This window comes from Lepidochelys kempii, chromosome 6, assembly GCF_965140265.1.
Source record: "Lepidochelys kempii isolate rLepKem1 chromosome 6, rLepKem1.hap2, whole genome shotgun sequence".
Taxonomy (NCBI): Eukaryota; Metazoa; Chordata; order Testudines; family Cheloniidae; genus Lepidochelys; species Lepidochelys kempii.
In genome coordinates, this window is record NC_133261.1 from 16,327,994 (window position 1) to 16,353,767 (window position 25,774).

At 53.7% G+C, this 25,774-nt stretch overlaps 2 protein-coding genes across 8 annotated transcripts in view; one reads left to right on the forward strand and one right to left on the reverse strand.

The window, feature by feature from the left end:
• LOC140912472 (transmembrane protein 138) overlaps positions 1–23,225 on the forward strand; it is a 41,000-nt gene extending 17,775 nt beyond the window's left edge. For 4 of the 7 annotated variants that reach the window (XM_073346916.1, XM_073346917.1, XM_073346915.1 and 1 more), the window contains exons 19-20: positions 22,080–22,284; positions 22,487–23,225. In XM_073346916.1, coding sequence (XP_073203017.1) covers positions 22,080–22,284; positions 22,487–22,599 — 318 coding nt within the window. In that variant the 3' untranslated portion in view covers positions 22,600–23,225. Of the gene's footprint in view, positions 1–15,787; positions 16,536–17,782; positions 18,041–18,736; positions 18,909–22,079; positions 22,285–22,486 lie in introns of those variants that run through there. The other 3 variants (XM_073346921.1, XM_073346922.1, XM_073346918.1) reach the window with 3 other exon arrangements.
• CYB561A3 (cytochrome b561 family member A3) lies at positions 3–16,123 on the reverse strand. Its single transcript, XM_073346332.1, has 7 exons — positions 15,634–16,123; positions 5,701–5,901; positions 5,402–5,610; positions 5,125–5,279; positions 4,278–4,434; positions 2,382–2,678; positions 3–41 (listed from the first exon to the last, which is right to left on the reverse strand). Exons 2-7 carry the CDS (start codon positions 5,882–5,884, stop codon positions 3–5), a joined length of 1,041 nt encoding a protein of 346 aa, XP_073202433.1. The 5' UTR covers positions 5,885–5,901; positions 15,634–16,123.
• Positions 23,226–25,774: the final 2,549 nt, after the last annotated feature.

Sequence of the window (25,774 nt, forward strand, 5' to 3'; positions counted from 1 at the left end):
TACTAGTCAGAGAAGCTCAGTACAGAGTTTATCTGTGGATCCTGAGCAAAGGAGGGGCAGAGGAGTGAACAGCATGGTCCCAGACAGCTCCTCCCACCTTAGCATCCCCAGGGCAGTCAGGGGCACTGCAGCCAGACTCCCTGGCCCACCCGAACATCACAGCAATGCACGGACAACAGCTTCCTGCTCTGAAGCCCTCTCCTGGCAGGAGGAAATGTAACTACTTTCTTCACTCAAAGAGCTGGGACAACAGCTCGCCAGGAAGGGAGAGGGAGTATGACCAGGGCTGGAAGCAAACCTCATGGAGAGCAAATGCTCTGAGCTCTAGCAGAGGCTCTCCCAGACTTGCAGGGCACAGCATCAGAGAGCAGAAGTGGGTGGCAGAGCTAGGCAGGCATTGGGAAAGGGAAGCTGGCTGGAGCTTGGCACATTAATGCCCCGGGCACATGCACGCTGCTACAGCTGAGCGGCCAACACAGGCTCCTTACACACAACCCGCCTCCCTCCTGCAGAGCCGGTGCCAGGGCAAGCGCCACGAAGCAGGCTTTTATTTTAGTTCAGGCCACTTGATCTAGGCCAGAGCGTCAGCCAGGGCCCCTAAGGCACAGCAGCACAATGGCAAGAGGGGCCAGGGCTGCCTGGTGAATCCCAGGAAGCAGCAGCACGTGCAGGAACCCAGAGCAGAACGCAGGGGAGTGACGAGAGCAGCCGGGTGGAAAGGGAGCACGGAGAGTGCCTCCTCCCCTCCGTTCCGCACTGGCCAGGCTCCAGAGACGGCTTAGTGCCAACAGCAGGAGCACCGAGCTGCCCTTCTCGCCGGAGAGTCTGGGCAGCAGCTCCTCTTCTGGGCGGCTGCTTCACTTGTCCTAATGGAGCAGGGGTTGTGGAGAAAGAGGCCGTGAGCAAGGCACCCTCCTTGCCCAGAACTGAGTCGCTCTCAGCACCACAGCCCACCCCCATCTTGCTGCACCACCAGAATGGCTCCAGAACCACACTGGCCTTCAGTGCCACCATCCTGCACTGGACATTCATAGAATCATAGAATATCAGGGTTGGAAGGGACCCCAGAAGGTCATCTAGTCCAACCCCCTGCTCAAAGCAGGACCAATTCCCAGTTAAATCATCCCAGCCAGGGCTTTGTCAAGCCTGACCTTAAAAACCTCTAAGGAAGGAGATTCTACCACCTCCCTAGGTAACGCATTCCAGTGTTTCACCACCCTCTTAGTGAAAAAGGGTTTCCTAATATCCAATCTAAACCTCCCCCACTGCAACTTGAGAACATTACTCCTCGTTCTGTCATCTGCTACCATTGAGAACAGTCTAGAGCCATCCTCTTTGGAACCCCCTTTCAGGTAGTTGAAAGCAGCTATCAAATCCCCCCTCATTCTTCTCTTCTGCAGGCTAAACAATCCCAGCTCCCTCAGCCTCTCCTCATAACTCATGTGTTCCAGTCCCCTAATCATTTTTGTTGCCCTTCGCTGGACTCTCTCCAATTTATCCACATCCTTCTTGAAGTGTGGGGCCCAAAACTGGACACAGTACTCCAGATGAGGCCTCACCAATGTCGAATAGAGGGGAACGATCACGTCCCTCGATCTGCTCGCTATGCCCCTACTTATACATCCCAAAATGCCATTGGCCTTCTTGGCAACAAGGGCACACTGCTGACTCATATCCAGCTTCTCGTCCACTGTCACCCCTAGGTCCTTTTCCGCAGAACTGCTGCCTAGCCATTCGGTCCCTAGTCTGTAGCTGTGCATTGGGTTCTTCCGTCCTAAGTGCAGGACCCTGCACTTATCCTTATTGAACCTCATCAGATTCCTTTTGGCCCAATCTTCCAATTGGTCTAGGTCCTTCTGTATCCTATCCCTCCCCTCCAGCGTATCTACCACTCCTCCCAGTTTAGTATCATCCGCAAATTTGCGGAGAGTGCAATCCACACCATCCTCCAGATCATTTATGAAGATATTGAATAAAACCGGCCCCAGGACCGACCCTTGGGGCACTCCACTTGATACCGGCTGCCAACTAGACATGGAGCCATTGATCACTACCCGTTGAGCCCGACAATCTAGCCAGCTTTCTACCCACCTTATAGTGCATTCATCCAGCCCATACTTCCTTAACTTGCTGACAAGAATACTATGGGAGACCGTGTCAAAAGCTTTGCTAAAGTCAAGAAACAATACATCCACTTGTTTCCCTTCATCCACAGAACCAGTAATCTCATCATAAAAGGCGATTAGATTAGTCAGGCATGACCTTTCCTTGGTGAATCCATGCTGGCTGTTCCTGATCACTTTCCTCTCATGCAAGTGCTTCAGGATTGATTCTTTGAGGACCTGCTCCATGATTTTTCCAGGGACTGAGGTGAGGCTGACTGGCCTGTAGTTCCCAGGATCTTCCTTCTTCCCTTTTTTAAAGATTGGCACTACATTAGCCTTTTTCCAGTCATCCGGGACTTCCCCGGTTCGCCACGAGTTTTCAAAGATAATGGCCAGTGGCTCTGCAATCACAGCCGCCAATTCCTTCAGCACTCTCGGATGCAACTCGTCCGGCCCCATGGACTTGTGCACGTCCAGCTTTTCTAAATAGTCCCTAACCGCCTCTATCTCCACAGAGGGCTGGCCATCTCTTCCGCATTTTGTGATGCCCAGCGCAGCAGTCTGAGAGCTGACCTTGTTAGTGAAAACAGAGGCAAAAAAAGCATTGAGTACATTAGCTTTTTCCACATCCTCTGTCACTAGGTTGCCTCCCTCCTTCAGTAAGGGGCCCACACATTCCTTGGCTTTCTTCTTGTTGCCAACATACCTGAAGAAACCCTTCTTGTTACTCTTGACATCTCTGGCTAGCTGCAGCTCCAGGTGCGATTTGGCCCTCCTGATAACATTCCTACATGCCCGAGCAATATTTTTATACTCTTCCCTGGTCATATGTCCAACCTTCCACTTCTTGTAAGCTTCTTTTTTATGTTTAAGATCCGCTAGGATTTCACCATTAAGCCAAGCTGGTCGCCTGCCATATTTACTATTCTTTCGACTCATCGGGATGGTTTGTCCCTGTAACCTCAACAGGGATTCCTTGAAATACAGCCAGCTCTCCTGGACTCCTTTCCCCTTCAAGTTAGTCCCCCAGCGGATCCTGGCCATCCGTTCCCTGAGGGAGTCGAAGTCTGCTTTCCTGAAGTCCAGGGTCCTTATCCTGCTGCTTACCTTTCTTCCCTGCGTCAGGATCCTGAACTCAACCAACTCATGGTCACTGCCTCCCAGATTCCCATCCACTTTTGCTTCCCCCACTAATTCTACCCAGTTTGTGAGCAGCAGGTCAAGAAAAGTGCCCCCCCTAGTTGGCTCCTCTAGCACTTGCGCCAGGAAATTGTCCCCTACGCTTTCCAAAAACTTCCTGGATTGTCTATGCACCGCTGTATTGCTCTCCCAGCAGATATCAGGAAAATTAAAGTCACCCATGAGAATCAGGGCATGCGATCTAGTAGCTTCCGTGAGCTGCCGGAAGAAAGCCTCATCCACCTCATCCCCCTGGTCCGGTGGTCTATAGCAGACTCCCACCACTACATCACTCTTGTTGCACACACTTCTAAACTTAATCCAGAGACACTCAGGTTTTTCTGCAGTTTCGTACCGGAGCTCTGAGCAGTCATACTGCTCCCTTACATACAGTGCTACTCCCCCACCTTTTCTGCCCTGCCTGTCCTTCCTGAACAGTTTATAACCATCCATGACAGTACTCCAGTCATGTGAGTTATCCCACCAAGTCTCTGTTATTCCGATCACGTCATAGTTCCTTGACATCACCAGGACCTCCAGTTCTCCCTGCTTGTTTCCAAGGCTTTTTTTTCAGATTCCTGTCTGATCTCTGCCCCTGGCTGAGCCGCCGGTTTCCTGGCTCTTGTCACATTAGCAGGTGTCTTCCCACGCAGATCACTGGCGAGTTGACTCGTTATTTCTTGCCCATGTTTCTAATCTCATCTCCCAGCCTTCCCCTACCACCCCTCCCCTGACTCCGAACCCCTCAGCCCCACCCCCGCCACACATCACCTCCATATTGGTGCACATAAAGTTAATTCCGGATGTAAAAAATTCGAGGAAATGTTGCACCCACTCTTTTCCTCCCACATCCACCCTAAACCTGGCCTTACTGCAACACCCCACATGCCCAACTCCTCCCTGATCCCCAATCCCACGGCAACCCCTCCTGCCCATGCTGCTACTCATCCACACAGCCCATGGCCTGGGCCACCAGCAACGTGGACTCGGTACCTGTTGGGCCTCCAGCGACTCTGACTCTGGGCGCTTCCAGGCCGGCGTGGCGAGAGCCCACAGCACCAGCAACCCAAAGACCAAGATCAGCATCCCCAGAAAATTGGCAAACCAGGCCTCAGGGGGGAGTCTGGCGTAGGGAACCGTCTTGTTCGTCCTGAAAGGGAAGAGATGGAGCCACCGCCTTCATTTGGAGCCAGTACCAGTGCAAGCAGCCTTGCCCCTTACAATCCCAGCTCCCCCTGGAGAGCCTCTGGGTGGGGAAACCCTGCCAGCACCCCCCTCAGATAGGTGGGGAGGGATCTCTCCCACATCCTGGAGCAACCATTGGATCCTGTGAGATCCAGCCATGCCTCAACCCATCTCCAAAGCAGGAAGTTCTAGCCCCTTCCCTGGGCACCTTGCCCAGTCATCTTCACCACCCACTCCTGCCCGTAACAGCAGCTCCCAAGGTCTCGAACAGCTACCTAAAGCTGGGTATGCTTCCCAAGTCTCCCCGTAGTAGTCCTCTCTGCACCAAGCCTGCCCAACCCTTAGATCTTCCCTTCTGGGGCTGTCACCATTCAGCCGCTTGCTGGCATCTCTCAGTCACACAGCGGGTATGTGTGGTGGGAGGAAGTGACCCTACCCATGCTTGGGGTGACCCCAGACTAACGTAAGCCAAGAATGGAAGACGGGTGGGTTACTGCCCTGTTCTGTGCACTCCCCCGAAGCTCTGGTATGGGCCACTGTCAGAAACAAGACACTGGGCAAGAAGGACCCTGGTCTGGCCCAGCTCTTAGGAGTGATGGAGGAAGCTCTAGGCTGAATGGAGACCCACACACCTCACACCAGCTCTGGCACTCACAGACTGAAGAAGAGCTTCTCGTTGATGCCGGAGATGGATGCTGCCATGGCCAGCGCGAGGATGGTGGAGCCAAAGAAGACATGAATGGGCTTGTAGATGATCCGCAGCCAGGCAGGGGACCAGGGTAACAGGAAGGCAGCGAACCCCATGAGCCACTAGGATGGGGGAACAAGGAAGAGTTCGGAGCACAGCGGATCAAGCCACGGCACAGGTAGCCAACAGCAAGAGGGAGAGCGGGGGCAGAGCTGGGCATCAGAGGGGGAGGCTGGGCACCCACCTGGCAAGAGAAGAACAGCACAGCCGTCAGCCCCAGCCAGCTGTGCAGCGAGTACATGTTGGGGGTGCCCGTGGCATTGTGGAACCTGAAGACGGCGACGAGCCCCAGCACGACCAGGACAAAGGCTGTCAGGGTCAGCGCCGCGTGCAGCAGCTTCCACGGGAGCTTCCTGCCCTCCCAGGAGCTGGGCACCCGGTACACCAGCACTGCTGCAGGGGAGAGAGACTGGCACACTCAGAGCAACTCCTGTATCCACGTCCCAGCCCCCGACGCGCCACCCAGGGACAGCACCCACTTACCTGCCCCATACAGCACCAGCATGCCTGTCACCATGAAGACCGGGTGCCAGTTAAACATCTTGGTGGAGCCATCCCAGGCGAAGCCTCCGCGCCAATGGTGGGACCAGAACCCTGTGAACACCACACACAGGAACCCCAGGGTGCCCAGCAGGGCCGCGAAGGGCAAGAACTGGAAGGTGGGCATCACTCCAGCAGCAGGGACTGCACGTGATGGGGAAAATACCACACCAGCTGATTGTACTGCCCAGCCTGTGCCCTGCTGCACGCCGAGCAAATCGCTGCCCCCCACACCAGACCCTGCACAGCCCACTAGGCTCTGCTGCCTCTCCCCCACCCTCCCTTCCGCTGGGCTCCGTCCACCCCTCACCTGCCCACCCTCCTCTTCCTCCGCCCGGCTCCATCCGCCCCTCGCCCTCTGCCGGGCTCTGGCCACCCCTCGCCCTCCCCTCCGTCCATCCCTCCCTCTCCACCAGACTCCAGCTGCCTCTCCACTGGGCTCCACCACCCACTTTCCCTCCTTCGCTCTCCAGCAACCCCTTGCCCGCCCGCCCGCCCACCAGCCATCCCTCCCTCCCGGCTCCGGCTGCTGCTCCTCATCTACCCTCCCTCACCTCCACCAGCCTCTGCCAGCTGCTGTCAGCCAGTGCCCTCGTGTCTCAGAAGGCTGGTTATAGAACCAGGAGCGGGCGGAGCCCCAGAGTTCATCAAGCTGGATCAACAGCTGCTTTAAGCGCAGCCTTAAGTAACAAGCTACAGGTGGGTGGGGAGGAGTAGCCGACTGCCCTGAGCCCAAACAGAACGGATCCTGCTGGTTGGGAGCCAGCAGGGAAAGTCCCCAGAGACAGAGATGATCAAACCCCTGCAGCCAGAGCTCAGAGGGCAAGAGAGGCCTCTGCCCATCCTGCAGCCTTCACTCCCCTTCCCCTGGAGGACAGCAGGGATCCCAGGTTCTCAAGTAGAGAAGAGCTCTGTTCTCCCCCCTCCACCCCGAGGAGTCCCTGCCCTGCAGCACTCACAGACTGAGGACCTGTGCTGAGCCAGTCAAACCCAACAGCCAGGAGCTGGGCTTTGGGGATGCTGTGCCCATGCACCAGCCACCAGCCTGACATGGACCCAGCCCCCGCAGCACCGAAGGCGCTCCCACCAGTTGCCACGAGTATCCACAGACCGTGGGCTGACCAGATCGCCAGGACCCAGCTGGCACCGGAAGCACGAGCAGTGCCCAGCAGCCTTCCCAGGTGGAAAACACAACCTGATCAGCCACAGAGAGGGAGCTACATCCAGCCCAGGGGTTTCAGATGCTCCAAAACACCACCCACTCCCCCAGCGCCCAGAGAGAAAAGAAGGGCCCTCGTCACAGTCACCGAGCCCCCGGCCTGCCACCCCAGCGGCTGCACCTGTGTTTGGCACTTCCTGTGGGGAGGCAGCAGGTCATGAGACCCTCCCAACTTCTGCTTTCAGATTAGCACTGCACAGCCGCTGGGAGGGGGGAGAGCACAGAGCTAAAGGCACCTGAGACCAACAGTGGAAAGCTCACTGTGGGGTGGGCCAGGGGAGGGACAGCATACATGGGAGTGGGGCTGATCCCCCTGCCTAGCTCAGCCAATGCTCAATCCTGCCCCTCAGTACCCCCTGCTGTTCCAGTCACAAGGCCCCTCCCAGCTCTGTACCCCATTCCTGACAGTACCCCACTATACTTTTCCTGCCCTGTCCCCCTGCACTGGAGATTGAGTCTTTAAAGCCAGAAGGGATTATTAGATCATTTAGTCCAGTGGTTCTCAAACTTTTGCACTGGTGACCCCTTTACATAGCAAGCATCCGAGTGTGACCCCCTTATAAATTAAAAACACTTTAAAATATATTAAACACCATTATAAATGCAGGAGGCAAAGTGGGATTTGGGGTGGAGGCTGACAGCTCGCAACCCCCCATGTAATAACCTTGCGACTCCCTGAGGGGTCCCGACTCCCAGTTTGAGAACCCCTGATCTAGTCTGACTTCCTGTGGAACACTGGGTAGAGTTCTTGGTGCGCCCAGGACTGAGTCACCTCCAGCCGCCAGCCAGAAGGAGCCTCGCTTGTGCTTAACAGGGTGACAGCTCCCTGACACCGCCAGCCTGTTAGCCACCCAAACCATCTCCACTGGGCTAGGCCAGCCCTCACTTTGTCTTGCAGGTTAACAATCGGTGCCCCCCAGTCCCCGGGCCCCTTCGAAGTTTCCCCTGAGATATCCAGCCTCTTCTGCACTGAACACCCACAGTAATACCAGCTCTGCTGTCCCCATGGGTTCAGAGCTCACACCAGCTCCAGATCAGCTCCTGGTCTAATACCACAGCACTGAGATACATTTATAGTGGAAATAAGGATGATAAACTACCAGAGGTTCAAGATTCAAGAGATTGTGAGTAAGGATGATGGAAACAAAAGGGTTACATATAAAATAAAATTATAACACGATTCCTAGAGACTAAACTGAGCAAGCTAACCTTCCATCTAAAGACGTTTTATCTCACTCAAACATCCTTCGCAGAGTTTCAGGCAAGGCTGTGATCCCATTTTCATGAAAGTAACCACACTGCCCAATTACTTTCTAAGTGCAGGACAAAGGGGTGTCTTCCTTGCCTTCCCCCAGAGTTCACTGTTTGTACCCCAAGTCAGCTTGTACCCCAGGGGCTTATTGTCCTGTGGTTTGCTATCCTGTTGTTGTCGCATCCCCCTGTTGACTTTGTGACTGTGGGTTTCCACTGTCAGCTTACACTGCTTGATTTAGACGTCAGCAGACAGGTGACTCGACATCCTGCGTCCAACAGAAAACCCAGACCTGAAGAAGAGCTCGGTACAGCTCGAAAGCTTGTCTCTTTCGCCAACAGAAATTAATCTTATAAACAGGGGTGAAAGTAAGCTGGTACAGGCCGGGATGGCATACTGGTAAAAAGTGACCGCTGGTACCGGCTCATACCAGCCGATGTCAAAGCGCTGCTGTGGCAACACTTTAAGCAGGGTCCTTTGCCGCAGCAGCACTTTAACATCATTACCCCTTTTGCCCCCCCGGGCCACCAACGTGGGGGGCAAAAGGAGCAGCTGCCCCGGGGCCAGCGACTTAAAAGGGCCCGGGGCTCTAGATACTTCTGCCACTGCCACAGCAGTCCTTTAAATTGCTGCTGGAGCCCCGGGCAGCGCAGGCCAGGCAGCGCAGATGGGTTGGCTGGGGGATGCTGACCCCCAGCCCCGCCCCTTCTGCCCGAGGTCCGGCCCCATACCGGTAAGTGTTGAGTGTTACTTTCACCCCTGCTAATAACAGATATTACCTTGCCCACCTTGTCTCTCATATCCTGGGACCAAATAGCTAGGACATTGCCAAACACCTGTTTGTCACTTCTGCCTTGACACTTCAGAAACATTTTCAATATACACGCTATGTAAAAAGCAGTCTGTGAAATGTACATACAATTCTATGAATGACCAGCATGATCCCAGCTTTCCTTTAAGACCTCACACAATATTCTTTGGTGAAACAGAATATACGCATCAGGATATTCTTGTAACCCCGTGCTAAGTGGTGCTGAAGGGTTCTTAGGGTCACACGTAGGCCATTATATCTCTCCCTCGTACCCGCATGTGGAACAGAGTAACTTGTAACACTGCCCTACCCTACAGCACTCCCCGTCTGGCCTTGTGCTGCGATGGGACTTGTCTCTCTGCGATGGGACCGACTCTTCACACAGGGTTACGCTAACCCTGGGACTAAGTGCACACTAGCAAGTTCGCAAGAACTGGTGGGTGGCACCTCATTTGCTTAGAGATCTGCATCCTCCACCAAAAATACACTCAGCCACCTCAAGGGAGGAAAAGAGCTGCTCGTGGGTGAGATTACCAGCAGTAAACACTACAGCCTCCCAATGATCTCTGGGAGTGGGTGGCTGCAAAATCCGAAAGGCCCTGGGCTTCACTTTGTGTAGCCCAGTCTAGTGTCATTCCTCTCACATGTCTGCAAATGCAGGGACCTTCAGTCCCATCCACTGTGGTTTATGCAGATGAGCACACATGGCCTAACCATGTGGTGATACAGGGTTTAATGTATGCAGCCACAGGAATCCTGCTGGCTGGATGGTCAGCAGTTAAAATGGCTGGAGGTCAGGAAAGAGGTCTAGGAGTTGAAAGCTCTTTAGCACAAGTTTTATGCCCTCTTACTTGCATCCAGCGCCCAGCACAATAGGACACCAGATTCAGATTGGAGCTTCTGCAATAATGGTCTTCAGCATGTATGTGAAGAGAACCATTTCCTAGTCAGGATCTCAATGTGTTTGTGCATTGAGAGGTTAGATGAGATTGCTAAGCAAGCGGACAAAACAGCAAGTACCTCTCGGCAGGGACCAATTAGTTTTAATCATGCATAAATGTAGACTCATGATCATTTGCACCGACACCTCTGCCCCTGACTCACTCTGTAGCCCCTCACTCAGCCTCAGCTTCCGCACCAGAAAAACGGGGATCATGATGCTTGCCTGTTGCCCAGGGAGGGCTGGGATGCATAAAGCACTTTGAGAGAGCTGGAGGGAAGGTGCTGTACAAACATATTGCCTGTTACACCCATGCAGCAAGGCAGTGCTGGGAACAGCACCCAGGACCTGCTGGTTCCCAGCCCCCTGCTAAACCCACAAAGCCTGAGGGAGAATTGGCAGGACCCCTGCTGCCCCCCCATCCCCCAGATGGTGCAATTCCAACCCAAACCCTTTGGGAGAGGATGCTCCAGAGATGCTGGGAGGATTTCAAAGGACAGAAAGCCCAATCCCATGCCCAGTCTGACACAATAGCACCAACTCCAAGCATCCAAAAGTTACAGGTCCAGTCCTGAAAAATCATGAGACTGGCTTAAAAAAATCATAAGGCCTTTTTTTAAAAAATACATTTCGGGAGAACAAGCTAGTGGGAAAAATCTGAAGTGCAAAAGAAACAAAAAAGAATGAATGACTCAAAAGAGCTTAAGGGAGCAGGTCATGATAATGAGACCATCAAAAAATGCACACAAACTGGCCAAAGAAGGCTACAAAGGCAGTTGCTAAGGCAAGAATGGAGGCTGAAGAGGAATTAAACAGAAAACTGCAGGAAGATGATGGCAGGAAATCGGTTTTTGGGTTGGCAAAAAAAGAGGAACACTAACGCACAAGAAATTAAAAGGAGTACTTGTGGCACCTTAGAGACTAACCAATTTATTTGAGCATGAGCTTTCGTGAGCTACAGCTCACTTCATCGGATGCATACCGTGGAAACTGCAGCAGACTTTATATATACACAGAGAATATGAAACAATACCTCCTCCCACCCCACTGTCCTGCTGGTAATAGCTTATCTAAAGTGATCATCAGGTGGGCCATTTCCAGCACAAATCCAGGTTCTCTCACCCTCCACCCCCCCCACACAAATTCACTCTCCTGCTGGTGATAGCCCATCCAAAGTGACAACTCTTTACACAATGTGCATGATAATCAAGTCTGGCTATTTCCTGCACAAATCCAGGTTCTCTCACCCCCTCACCCCCATACACACACAAACTCACTCTCCTGCTGGTAATAGCTCATCCAAACTGACCACTCTCCAAGTTTAAATCCAAGTTAAACCAGAACATCTGGGGGGGGGGGGAGGGTAGGAAAAAACAAGAGGAAACAGGCTACCTTGCATAATGACTTAGCCACTCCCAGTCTCTATTTAAGCCTAAATTAATAGTATCCAATTTGCAAATGAATTCCAATTCAGCAGTTTCTCGCTGGAGTCTGGATTTGAAGTTTTTTTGTTTTAAGATAGCGACCTTCATGTCTGTGATTGCGTGACCAGAGAGATTGAAGTGTTCTCCGACTGGTTTATGAATGTTATAATTCTTGACATCTGATTTGTGTCCATTTATTCTTTTACGTAGAGACTGTCCAGTTTGACCAATGTACATGGCAGAGGGGCATTGCTGGCACATGATGGCATATATCACATTGGTGGATGTGCAGGTGAACGAGCCTCTGATAGTGTGGCTGATGTTATTAGGCTCTGTGATGGTGTCCCCTGAATAGATATGTGGGTGGGCACAATTGGCAACGGGCTTTGTTGCAAGGATAAGTTCCTGGGTTAGTGGTTCTGTTGTGTGGTATGTGATTGTTGGTGAGTATTTGCTTCAGGTTGCGGGGCTATCTGTAGGCAAGGACTGGCCTGTCTCCCAAGATTTGTGAGAGTGTTGGGTCATCCTTTAGGATAGGTTGTAGATCCTTAATAATGCGTTGGAGGGGTTTTAGTTGGGGACTGAAGGTGACGGCTAGTGGCGTTCTGTTATTTTCTTTGTTAGGCCTGTCCTGTAGTAGGTAACTTCTGGGAACTCTTCTGGCTCTATCAATCTGTTTCTTTACTTCTGCAGGTGGGTATTGTAGTTGTAAGAAAGCTTGACAGAGATCTTGTAGGTGTTTGTCTCTGTCTGAGGGGTTGGAGCAAATGCGGTTGTATCGCAGAGCTTGGCTGTAGACGATGGATCGTGTGGTGTGGTCAGGGTGAAAGCTGGAGGCATGCAGGTAGGAATAGCGGTCAGTAGGTTTCCGGTATAGGGTGGTGTTTATGTGACCATTGTTTATTAGCACTGTAGTGTCCAGGAAGTGGATCTCTTGTGTGGACTGGACCAGGCTGAGGTTGGTGGTGGGATGGAAATTGTTGAAATCATGGTGGAATTCCTCAAGGGCTTCTTTTCCATGGGTCCAGATGATGGACCCATAAACCAGTCGGAGAACACTTCAATCTCTCTGGTCACACAATCACAGACATGAAGGTCGCTATCTTAAAACAAAAAAACTTCAAATCCAGACTCCAGCGAGAAACTGCTGAATTGGAATTCATTTGCAAATTGGATACTATTAATTTAGGCTTAAATAGAGACTGGGAGTGGCTAAGTCATTATGCAAAGTAGCCTGTTTCCTCTTGTTTTTTCCTACCCCCCCACCCCCCCAGATGTTCTGGTTTAACTTGGATTTAAACTTGGAGAGTGGTCAGTTTGGATGAGCTATTACCAGCAGGAGAGTGAGTTTGTGTGTGTATGGGGGTGGGGGGGATGTGAGAAAACCTGGATTTGTGCAGGAAATAGCCAGACTTGATTATCATGCACATTGTGTAAAGAGTTGTCACTTTGGATGGGCTATCACCAGCAGGAGAGTGAATTTGTGTAGGGGGGTGGAGGGTGAGAAAACCTGGATTTGTGCTGGAAATGGCCCACCTGATGATCACTTTAGATAAGCTATTACCAGCAGGACAGTGGGGTGGGAGGAGGTATTGTTTCATATTCTCTGTGTATATATAAAGTCTGCTGCAGTTTCCACGGTATGCATCCGATGAAGTGAGCTGTAGCTCACGAAAGCTCATGCTCAAATAAATTGGTTAGTCTCTAAGGTGCCACAAGTACTCCTTTTCTTTTTGCGAATACAGACTAACACGGCTGTTACTCTGAAACCTGGCACAAGAAATTAAGAAATCTTCATATGTGAAGGATAGGTACTGTGTGGTGCCTAACCCCAAACAGGTGGTAGGAGCTATGGAAAAAATATTTCTAAGGCTGTTAAATGAGAAGAGAGTTGCAAGTGCAAGCACTGCTGATAATTTTGGGGAAGCCTCCAAAGGTATCGGTTGCTGTAGAAGAGGCAGAAGCAGCACTGAATAGGATGAAGAATGTTAAGGCATTTGGAGAGGATGAGATAACTGTTGGTATGATCAAGGTAGCTGGAGATACTGGAGTAAAGTGGCATCATAGATTACTCAGAGTTTGCTGGGATCAAGCTAGGATACCAGATGGCTGGAGAATAGCGTTGACTGTGCCTCTCTGGAAAGGTAAGCCTGATGCAAATGATTGATCTGAACAGCTATTACAGCATCACCTTGTTAAGTCAGCCTCAAAGTCCTGGAGAGAATTTTGAAGGCAAAGATGAGGTGCAAGATGGAGAAGAATATAGGAGAGGAGCAACATGGCTTTAGGAAGGGAAGGAGTCAATAGACACAATATTTGCAATGAGACAGAAGTTTAGAAGAATGATAAATGGAGGGCATAACTGCTATGTAGCATTTATTGATCTTGAGAAAGCGTTTGCAGTATTGAGATAGATGGGCAGGGGTGTTCAAGAAGTGATGATTGAGGAGCTGTATCAAGGGTCAACAGCGAAGGTGGAAACAATACATGCAATTTGAGAATTTTGAGGTGACAATCAGATTAAGACAAGGTGATATGCTGAGTCCACCTCTCTTCATCCTAGTTATGGAGTTAATTAGTAGGAGATCCAAGTCCGTGGAGAGAGAGAGAAAGCTAACGTATGCTGGTGACCTGGCCCTTTTGGTTGATAGCAAAGAGGGATTAGTAAATATCATAGACTGGGCCTCTGTTTGAAGGTAAACATAAAGATAACTGAAGTTGTGCAAGAAGGCAAGGCTGAAGAAGAGCTGTTGACAGAAGTTTCAGGAGAGAAGCTGAATCAGAAGAATTTGTATACTTGAGAAATACACTTAGTACCACTGGAGAGAGGTGGGGGGAGGGGGAGAAACCAATGTGCGTGGGCGGCAGTGAAAAAAGTGGCAGGAGTACTGTGGGACTGGCAATTAACAAACAAGCTGAAAGAAAAAGTGTATGCTGCCTGCATTTGTCCCTGCCTGCTCTACAGTTTGGAAACAATAGGTCTTACAGAGATGGAAGAGAAAAAAAACATACAGGTAGCAGAAAATACTATACTGAGGAGAATGGCAGGCAAGCAGAGAGTAGACAGAGCACAACAGGAAGAAGTTAGGGGGAAGTTGAACTTGGGACTCTCAATGATAGATAGGCAGGAGAGCACCAGAGCACTTTTGAGATGGGTTGGGCGTGTGATAAGAATGGGAGAAGGACCAGTGAAGAAAGCACAGGAGGAAGAGGACAGCAAGAACGGCCATGGAAGACCAACGATACAACAGAGTCAGTCAAGAGAAGTTTGAGAAAAGGGCTGGAACTCCAAGTCCTAGATCTACGAACCCAAGTCATGGACCCAAAGGAGTGGCAAAGAATCATGGGCACCTCTGGCTCTGTGTAAATGGAAACGGGGTCAAGAAATGAAGTGAATGAATGCGAGGCTCACTGTATTTGCCTCGTGCTGTATGAGTCTTTGGGTGCATGCAGCGTCACGATTTCAAGATTTTCTTTGCAACCATGATGGCTAGAAACTTACTTAACTCAAAAGGGCTGATTCTTGTGCAATCTTCAGCAGCTGAGGCCTTACAAGTGAACACTAAGAATCATGAGCCTCACAATAAAGTGGTGAGCTGGCACCATTGAACAGGGCAGGATTCAGGGCAAGGCACTGGTGATTTGGGGGTGCCTATCCCCCAGCCTGTAACTTGCCCCTTGTGAGCAACCCCTTTAGCCTGCCAGGTCCCTAGGATCCGCACAGTCTCCTGGGGGCAGGCCTGAGGCCAACACACTGAAAACTGGGGCGCCAGTGAGCTGGGGTTTCCTGCAGCCAGGCCAGCCCCTGTGCCTCCACTAGTGCTTGGTTTACAATGGCACCAAGGAGCCTGGCCCATGCTCAGAAGGGGCCCCAGCCTGCTCTGTTGCTGGCTGCTCCCCACCCACCACTTGCTCCTCTCAGCCTCCAGGGTTGTGCAGGGTGTTCTGCACTTGTGGGGGGGTCTTGGGGAGGCTCTGGCTGTAGGGAGTTGGGGGCGGGGTGTTGCAGAGGTGCTGAATTTCTGATTTCCCCCTGGGTGCTTGACCCCAGCTCTGTCCCAACCCCACCCCCAATCCACCCTTTCCCCCAAGGGCCTGCCCCCCACCTCTTCCTGCCCCCGCTCCACTCCCGCCCCACCTCTTCCTGCTCCATTCCACCCCCTCCCCAGAGTGCCCCCGCCTCTTCCTGCCCCTGCTCCCACCCAGTGCCTCCTGCCCACTGCAGGATACCTGATCAGCGGTGGGCGGGAGGCTCGGTGGACCAGGGGGAGGATCTGATCAGCAGGGCTACCGATGGGTGCTGAGCACACACTATGGGGTGTTGGGCAGGGGGGCTCTTTGGCATGGCATGGGCCTGCCCCCGAGGGGATGGGGCATGCTGGCACCACAGGGCCACTGTGCGTCTGGCAACAGCCGGTTTGTAAATAGTGGCCTCGCACTGGGCTGGGCGGAGCGGGGCCGCCCCTGCCATGCCATGCGCCTGGCGGGCCCCTCGCCCTGGGGACTGGCCTCGCCGCGCCATGCTCCATTGCCCCTGTGGGGGCCCGCAAAATGCTAATCTGGCCCTGGCCTCCACCCCATGGGTCAAAGCCAGGCCCGGCTGGGGAACTGGGCCCGTGCCAAGGGAGTGCTGCTGGGGCCATGACACTGCGCAGGGGGAGGGGTCACGAAGTCATCTGCTGCCCCTCAGCAGCCCCCCACCCCCTTTGCCCCTTTTGGACTGGTCCGCTGACCCCTCCCCGGCGTCCACCCCACCCCCGTCCAGCTCGCACCTGTCGTCCGGCCTGGCGCGGTGCACGCTGGGAGCGGTAGTTCCAAGGGTCCGCGGACCCCTTACGGCTCACTATGAGGGACAGCGGAGTCCGCTCGCCTTCCGCCCTGCAGGCCCGCCCCGCGCGCAGGCACTTCCGGGTCGCGCCCTCCCCGCGGCACTATGGGAAATGGAGTCTTCGCCGTCCAGCAGCCGCCGCGGCTCACAGAGACGGGCAGAAGGGAAGAACTCAGCGCCACTCTATGATCCTATTGGGATCCGGAGGTGCCCCGGCTTCTCTCTGAGCGCTTCCGGTTCCGCCGGCCGGACCGGTCGCCAATGGCTGTGCGGTCTCCATGGGGATGGAAGATGGCGGCCCGAGGTGCGTGCGGGGCCCGGCCCGGGCCGGCGGGGGGAAGGCAGCTGCGCCCAGGGGAATTGCAGGGGGCGCGCTTGGGCCGTTGCCCCCTGGTTGTGCAACCGGGGGTCCCTGGCTCGGGGGCCGGTGACCGGGGGGTTCCCTGGGCGGAACCCCGGGAGGGGGCCCTAGGAGTGGAGGCGTCAGAAAGCTCCTGGGTCCCGAATCCCCGGAGGCGCTGAATTAAGAGGGATTCAATTGCGATGTCCCAGAATCGCCCCCCCCAGCCCCCGTAAATGTTGGCAGGGGTTCGCCCTGATCTTCCTGCCCCCACCTATGTGTGATCCCCTAGTATTGTAGCCCCTCCTACTGGGGGTGACCCAATTTGTTACCCCCCCACGTTGTTGCAATCAGAGAAGGGGGTGCGGGGGCTGGCTCTGAAGTGCATTTCCTCTTTTCTTCTATGGACAGACCCATATTCCCTCCCCACGGGTGGGTAAAACCTCATCCCTGGTGTGGCAACCTGCCCCAGCTCCTATTCCTTGTCTCCTCCTCCCTGCTCTGGGGTGATCCCGAATCTCCAGGAAGGATCCCTCTGCTGCAGTCTCAGGCTGTGCGTGAGTTGCCCTAAACAAGATCACCCCATCGCTCTCTGCTCAACCCTGTGTCCCTTCACACCACTACCACTGTGGCTGTGCCCCCGCTGGGTCCCAACCCCAAATGTATTTATGATCCTCCTCCCTTATGGGCATCTGTAACCCACCAAGATTCTGTCTCCTCTCATTCTTCTTCCAGGGTCATGTCCTCCCCACCCCCCTCCAAATGCATTCTCTGCCATAACCCTCAAGTAGCCTGATCAGACAGAACAAGAGCTCTTGAGCTCTCTGACTATGACCCACAGGGTAGAGAGCACCCTGGTTAGGGCATGGCTCTGCATGGAGCCCCTGAGATCCTCTTCCTGGTATGCCTGCAGCCTCTAGGTAGGAGAGCACCTGTCTTCTGGGTGAAGGGAGTCCAAGGTTACTGCTATGACTCTTAAGGGTGTCCTTTTGTAAACATCTTTGCTCTCTAGCCCGGAGCTTGGTGCTGGGTAGCTGAAACTGAGAAGGTGCCATGGATTTGGGCCCACTGTTTGGGGGCATGTGAAGCAGTTTGTGGGAAACCCCTGGCCAAGCTGGGCTCTTGGTTGAGCTGCAGCTTCACTCCTAGGCCAGGTAGGCATTTGCCACAGGCCCTGCTGGAGATAGACCCCTTCTGACTTTCTCTTCCAGACTCCAGAGCTCAGCTGTAGGGAGAGGCTGTGGTGCAGGGGGGGATCCTAAGCCCCTCTGGCCCTGAGGATGAGCTGGCTCTGTTCTCTGGAATGCACACGCTGAGGGCCCGCAGCCCTGGGAAAGGAAGATGCTCCGGACTAGTAACTACAGCCTGGTGCTCTCCCTGCAGTTCCTGCTGCTCGTCTATGACCTCTTCGTCAACTCCTTCTCGGAGCTGCTCCGCACGGCCCCCGTCATCCAGCTCGTGCTCTTCATGTGAGGCGGCAGGGACTAGCGGTTGGAACTGGGAGAGCTGGGTTCACTTCTCAGTTGTGGGAGGGAGTGCGGGCTAGTGGTTAGAGCAGGGGACTGGGAGTCAGGAGCCCTGGGTTCTCTTCTGGCTCGCCGCCACTGTGGTCAAGTAAATGGGGAGAAGGGGGAAGAGAGGACAAACTGAGGCAATGGAGTGCAGGGGGAGGACTTGGAGAAGGTTTTGTCCTCCTTCCCCTGCAGTGCAGCAGTACCTGACTGCCTTCCTCTGAAGCATCAGTTACTAGCTGCCAGGGGGGAAGTGGGGCATAGCTGCAGGGAGAGTCTGGTCTGTGGACAGTGGCTCCATTCCCAGAGACAGCCTGTGTTCTTGGCACTAAGCCAAGTGTCTGTTACATAAAGATCTGGGGAGGAACATCTGTGTCTGCCCAGATCAATTATCAAAGCAGCAAATTACTGCACTAGGAGGGGCTGCTTCGGCTGGAGGAACCACCCAGAGCTGGCTGCCTCTCGTCCCAGGGGCCTGGTGCATGGTGTTGTTCCAGCACAGGCTTTGTGTTTTGCTGTGTAGGCCAGGACAGCTGGGACACCCCCTGGGGCAGAGGGCAAGGCTTGTGTTGACCACTGTGTCCAGCACATGGCCCCAGGGAGGGCTGTGGTCTCTGGAAGTGCTGTGTGCTCATGGCATCTATCTCCCCGCAGCATCCAGGATATTGCCATCCTCTTCAACATCATCATCATCTTCCTCATGTTTTTCAACACCTTCGTCTTCCAAGCTGGCCTGGTCACCCTCCTCTTCCACAAGTTTAAAGGGACCATTGTCCTGTTGGCGGCTTACCTGGTTCTGAGCATCGCCTTCCATGTCTGGGTCATGGTAAGGCAGGGCTGGGCTCTGGAGTCTCAGGGGGCATAGGAACAGCTGTACACATCTGTCTAGATGGGTAGCTCACCCTCTTCCGGAGCACCTGGGACCCTGGTGCATCTGGTATGATACCCATTCTTGTAGTCTCAGAACCACCACTGGCCTGATGTCCTGCCCCAGCTAGACTCCAGCCCATCTGCTCTGCTAGCCCCCCTTTGGCATGAAGGTTTAGAGAGGGCCAAAATCCCCTCGCACACCAAGCCAGTCCTGCCACACTCTGTAAGTGGTGTGTTGTCTTGGCCTCCTTCTGGAGAGCAGCTTATCCTGAGGGAAGAGCCTGGAGAGGTCAGAGCTTCACTCAGGGCCCCTCTCGCCTTGCAGCTCGAGAGAGGGAGGATTGCTGCTCTGTGGAATGTTTCTGTCTCCCAAAGAGGCAGCAGTGCATCGCTGGAGAGAGTGGGGCACTCTAAGGAGAGGAGTGAGGTACCGGGAGCTGCCGCAAAGCACCCTTACACCCAGCCCCTCCCTGATTGTGGGATTCACCCATGTTTGAAGCAGGGGGATTGGGCCTGGAGTGGAGGGGGAGGAGGGACAGAAGCCCCACTTCCACTCCTCTCCCTTGGAGGGAGCTCAGCTGGGCTCCGTGCAGACCTTCCCCAGCCCCTTCCTCCCAGCTTGTTCTTCAAAGCATTGTTCTTCCCCAACTCAGATCCTTTCTTTGGGGGCACGTGTGCCTCCCCAGCCTCCCCCTCTCTTCTTGGATATCGGCCATGGGGCCGGGCAGAAGCCCACCCCATCTGCCAGATTTGGGGAGATGCTTCTCCCACTAGGCAGCATAGTCAGCTACGGCTCTTCGGGGACCTGACTGACGTGGGTCTGCGAGCAGCCCTCCCAACCACTTCAAGCAGAGTCCCCACTGCCAAGAGCAGGATCGGGGCCTCACACAGCAGCCTGTTTCATGGCCATCGGCAGGTGCTGGTGTCCTGGGCCTTATGCTCTCTTGATGCCATGGTGGGAAACGTGGCCGGGGGAGGCAACTCCATAGTGAGAGTTTATTTGGAGCGGGGATAGTTTGGGGTTCAAAAATACATTTGACTCCAACTCCTCCCTTGGCGGCTGGGGCCAGAGGATGGCGGAGGCATCAGTTCTGCCCTCAGGAGCTGTCTTGGGAGTGATCACAATACTCATAGTGGGGAAATCAGAGGTGTTCACTCCTTAAGGGGTGGTGGAGTGGCGACACAGATCCATCTAGTGGGGTAGCCCACCCTCTCCTGGCACAGCTCAGGCCATTGGTCAGTCTGTTGATATCCCATCACTTCCTCCCAAAAGGATTTTGCTCCATCTGAAACTGCTCAGCAGAAGCCAAGCCCCAGAGAACACTGTCTGGCAGGGGACTGCTGGAGCTAGGGTGGAAACTGACCTGTGTCCTCAACTGTGGTACCCATGAAAGGGCAGTACACCAAGAGCCTTTCCCTTTGAAATCCCCCTCCTTCCCTTTTCTCCTGGTCTCACCGGTTCTGATCAGGGTCTAACAGATGAACAAGTGCATCCTGGGTTGGATCCTGTGCGGGAGCCCTAGGGAGTTGCATTTTCAGGGATGCCTGGCCTGGTCGGTACTTGCCCTGGAAAGCTCCGAAGCCTGCTTTAGAGTCTTGCTGGAATGGCTTCCCCACCAACAAGGCTAATCCTTGGGTGAGCAGTGCCAATGTCCATGCAAGGCATTACATGGGATAAATCCCCACCAGGAGCCAGCGCTCAGGGGTGCAGCTGGTCGCAGGAGCCACAGGCTGCGAGTGTCCGTCCCAGATTGGGTTGGAGCGAGCACAGCTGCTGGCAGCTCTGCTTGTACCCTGCCCTCCTCGGAGAAGGGTAGGGAGGGTTGCTCTCCGCGCATCCTCAGGACACCCACCATCCCCCCCTTACCACTCCCGTTAACTCTTTTCTGCCCTCTTTCTTAGGCACTGAACCCCCCCTCACCCCCACCCCCCCACACACACCTTTGATCTCACCTGCTGTGACATTCCCAGTCTCTTAAAGGGCTAGCCCCACAAATCCCATTTCTCTGCTGGGGCTGCTGCTTGGCTCTGAGACGCTGGGGTGACCAGCTGGATGGGTCTAGTACCTGGCCCAAAGCCACTGGATAATAAACTAGCCACTTGTATTTGACCATTTGGGGCTGCAGAATGTCAGTATTAAGAACCACTGATGCGCGTAACCCGATGGAGCAGGGCATCATGGTGAGGCACTGCCAGCCAGATACCAGCTGCCTTTGCTGCCATGAATGCAGCACAGCAGCCACCGTGGTCCCCCTCTGCCCTGCCCCCCCCATGAAACAGAGAGCCACAAGCATCATCTCCCCCCTGCCTCCCTGCACAGAGGGTGACACCCAGGCACAGAGAGGGGCTAAGGGTCAAATCCTCAAAGGTATTTAGGTGCCTAACTCCCATTGAAATCAGTGGGAGTTAGGCCCAGCTCCTCAGAAGTATATAGGTGCCTAGGTGACTTGCCCAAAGCCACCAAGTTAGTGAGCAGCTGAGCTGGGAACCCAACCCAGATGTCCTGACTCCTAGTCCTGTGCTCAGACCGCCAGACCCTATCCCTCTGAGGTGCCAATGCAAGTAACTGGGAGGGCGTCTGCCTGGCAGCTTCTCCTGGCTGGTGCTGCCCATGGGCCATAGCTGGGCAGTGGGATTTAAGAGGATTTTCTGGGATCTGTGTTGGGAACCTCGACTAGGTCTTGGTGTTCTGTATAAATCCGCTGATCTGATTAACCTTTGTGTGCTCCCTGAGTTGCTCCCTGGCACTCACACCCCCGCTCATAGGGAAGAGGAGGGAGATCTCTAGACAGCTGGGCCCCAGAGACAGGCTCAGAGAGGGGGATGGTTCTTGTTGGGAAAGGGTTGCTTTGGAAAGTGGATCAGTACAGTGATGATGCATTTCTCCCTCTGCTGAGGGGCTCAGCCACTAGGGGGAGTCCTCTAACCCTGGGGAGATAGAGAGCTGCTTCTCACTGGGGGTCTGGAGTAAGTGACAAGGGGAGGTGACTGAATGGAGCAGCCCGGAGAAGAGAGGAGCAAGGAAGTGAGTTAAGGGACCCAGCGTCTGAGCTCTGTGGTGGGCCGGGCAGGTGCTTGCGTGGCCATTTCCTGCCCCTGATGTCCCTTGTGCCTCTCTTTCCTTCAGAACCTGCGCTGGAAAAACGCCACCCACTTTGTGTGGACGGACGGGCTGCAGGCCCTCTTTGTGTTCCAGCGGCTGGGTAAGAGCCAAGCTCCATCATGGACCCCAACACACAAACACAGACAACAGCCCCAAAGCAGAGCTACCAGAGCTGGAAGTGGGCTGACCCCATCTGCCTTCCCTGCAGTTTCTCCAGGCTGGACTTGGGGTGGGTTTGTTAGGGAATGGCAGCTCTACGTTCCCATGAGCCGTACCAACCCCTTCCCATGGGGGCTGGATCTCAGTGAGGCTCTATCTGTCCTGGAGGTCCCCAGGGCACACTGGGGTGATCCAGCAGATGGAGGATGGGGTGGGGGAGAGGACATTCCCCAGCCGGCTGTATTGTCTCACCTTCCTCTCGCTGTCCCCAGCGGCCGTGCTGTACTGCTACTTCTACAAGAGGACGGCCTTGCACCTGGGTGACCCCCGCTTCTACCAGGACTCCCTATGGCTGCGCAAGGAGTTTGCTCAGGTCCGCAGCTGATGGCTTCCTCCAGGACCCAGAGCTATGGCCGGTCCATGGCTGCTCCCAGCTGGCTGGCATGGTGCCCGCCGTTCCACCTGTGCTCTCTATCGGCTGTCTGAGAAGCCAGTGTCTCTCAAGCCTGGTCTCGCGCTCCATCCCACGAACTAAACAGGCTGGAGAGGTCCCATCAAGAGACGTGTCATCCTCGCACCTGCTGCTTTCCTGGTTGCCCGCTCAGGCTCTCCCTCATCTCCGATACCTCATTCCACTCCCCTCTTCCAGATCAGCGAGCTACTCCTGCCCCTTTCTCTCTGGACCCAGCTGCAGCCTCTCTGAGGAGAGATCCGAAGTGCCAACCAGGTTTGGCTGAGGACTCCTGTCCTGTAACTGCAGCGTGGCTCCTCTTCATCCAGAACAATCCTTCCTCCAGCCCTACGCACAGCTCACTCGCCGCCTGACCAATGGGATCCTGTCCGGTATTGGCTCCATTTGGCCTCCGCTTTGCATATCTGGTGGGATGAGATGCCAGGACTCAGCCTGTCCTAGCCGCTCAACGTTAGGCCTGTCCTGGTGGTAGACCCTCCTTTTGTACCTGTGTATTTTTGTAAATTATGAGACAATAAATTGGCTTCATTTTCCAGAAACCTCCTTGTGTGTGCATGTTTTGGGTGCACCCTCCTTACCCCAGGCCCTGGTCTATCCTATGTGTCCCCCGCCCCCAAACACTGTTCTGTTCTAGCCCACATTGCAGCTAATTCCCATACTGGAGGCAGGAGTCCAATGGCCAGGACACACGCATGTTATAATTCTTGACATCTGATTTGTGTCCATTTATTCTTTTACGTAGAGGCTGTCCAGTCTGACCAATGTACATGGCAGAGGGGCATTGCTGGCACATGATGGCATATATCACATTGGTGGATGTGCAGGTGAACGAGCCTCTGATAGTGTGGCTGATGTGATTAGGCCCTATGATGGTGTCCCCTGAATAGATATGTGGGCACAGTTGGCAACGGGCTTTGTTGCAAGGACAGGTTCCTGGGTTAGTGGTTCTGTTGTGTGGTATGTGGTTACTGGTGAGTATTTGCTTCAGGTTGGGGGGCTGTCTGTAGGCAAGGACTGGCCTGTCTCCCAAGATTTGTGAGAGTGTTGGGTCATCCTTCAGGATAGGTTGTAGATCCTTAATAATGCGTTGGAGGGGTTTTAGTTGGGGGCTGAAGGTGACGGCTAGTGGCGTTCTGTTATTTTCTTTGTTAGGCCTGTCCTGTAGTAGGTAACTTCTGGGGACTCTTCTGGCTCTATCAATCTGTTTCTTCACTTCCGCAGGTGGGTATTGTAGTTGTAAGAATGCTTGATAGAGATCTTGTAGGTGTTTGTCTCTGTCTGAGGGGTTGGAGCAAATGCGGTTGTATTGCAGAGCTTGGCTGTAGACAATGGACCCCTCTGCCATGTACATTGGTCAAACTGGACAGTCTCTACGTAAAAGAATAAATGGACACAAACCAGATGTCAAGAATTATAACATTCATAAACCAGTCGGAGAACACTTCAATCTCTCTGGTCACGCGATTACAGACATGAAAGTTGCGATATTACAACAAAAAAACTTCAAAACCAGACTCCAGCGAGAGACTGTTGAATTGGAATTCATTTGCAAATTGGATACAATTAACTTAGGCTTGAATAGAGACCGGGAGTGGCTAAGTCATTATGCAAGGTAACCTATTTCCCCTTGTTTTTTCCTACCCCTCTCCCCCCCAGACGTTCTTGTTAAACCCTGGATTTGTGCTGGCAATGGCCCACCTTGATTATCATACACATTGTAAGGAGAGTGATCACTTTAGATAAGCTATTACCAGCAGGAGAGTGGAGTGGGGGGAGAGAAAACCTTTTATAGTGGTAAACACCCATTTTTTCATGCTTTGTGTGTATAAAAAGATCTTCTACACTTTCCACAGTATGTATCCAATGAAGTGAGCTGTAGCTCACGAAAGCTTATGCTCAAATAAATTGGTTAGTCTCTAAGGTGCCACAAGTACTCCTTTTCTTTCTGTGGTGTTTAGTCGTTCCCCAGTCATGGATCACGGCCCTGCTGAGCTAGGCACTTCAGAAACACAGAACAGAGATGGCTGCCACCCTAAAGAGCTGACAATCTAAGCAGTAGGCAGGAGACAATAAGACAATACCGGTTAGGGTGACCAGATGGCAAATGTGAAAAATCAGGATGGGGTGGGGGTAATTGTTGCCTATATAAGAAAAAGCCCCAAATATCAGGACTGTCCCTATAAAATGGGGACATCTGGTCACCTTGACTGGCGCTGGAAGCAGTAGGGTCTGCATTCCTACCGCACAGTAGGCATTACTGCATGGACTGAATAGGCAACTGCTGAATTCCTCCATCAGCCTGTGTTGGAGGGCTGGGCAGGGTGCAGAGTCTTGGTAAAGACCAGGGTAGAAGTTTGTATGGGGAATAGTGCCATAACATAGGGCAGGCAGAGTTACATATAGACCCACATAACACAGCCCTTGTTTCCCATGCCACCCCAATCTTGGAGGGGCGAGAACATGAAGCACTTGCTAGCCTAATGTTCTCAGCTGAATGGAGAAACCCTTCAGCTTGCCAGTAAGCTGTGTTTTCAGAATTGGTTTATTTCCAAGCTGCCTGCTCCAGAGGAGGGGATCTGGATGGTGTCTGGTGGTGATCAGAGCTGAGGGAGTACAGCTCGGGAGTTACTCAGAAATAAATTCCATGATTCAGAACCACAGTATTTCCTTTTTCCAGACAGGCTGCAGGCCTGCACTGCTGAGCGGACGAGGTCGGACAGTGAACCAGCTATTCTGCTTAGGGGAAGGGAATGCGGGGGTCACTGGTGAGCAATGGGGACTACACCAATGCAGAGGGAGGGATATCTCCAAATCACCTGTATGGTCTGTGGGTCAGGGTGCTGAAGGCAGATGCAGGGCATCATTGGGAAGCGGTGCCAGGGGTCGTTTGGGGACTATGAGGCCCCCAATATTAACCATCAGCCCCTTGGCAGCGTTGCCAAGTCTCGCCATAAACCCCCAGCTCCTGGAGGCAAGAGCCGGGGGAGCATCGCAATGTCGCCAGCTGCGGGTGGGCAAAGGGAACGAGCCGCGCAGACAGGAGACGGGCGTCGAACCCAGGTGTTAAGCCAATAATCAATGGGGGGGC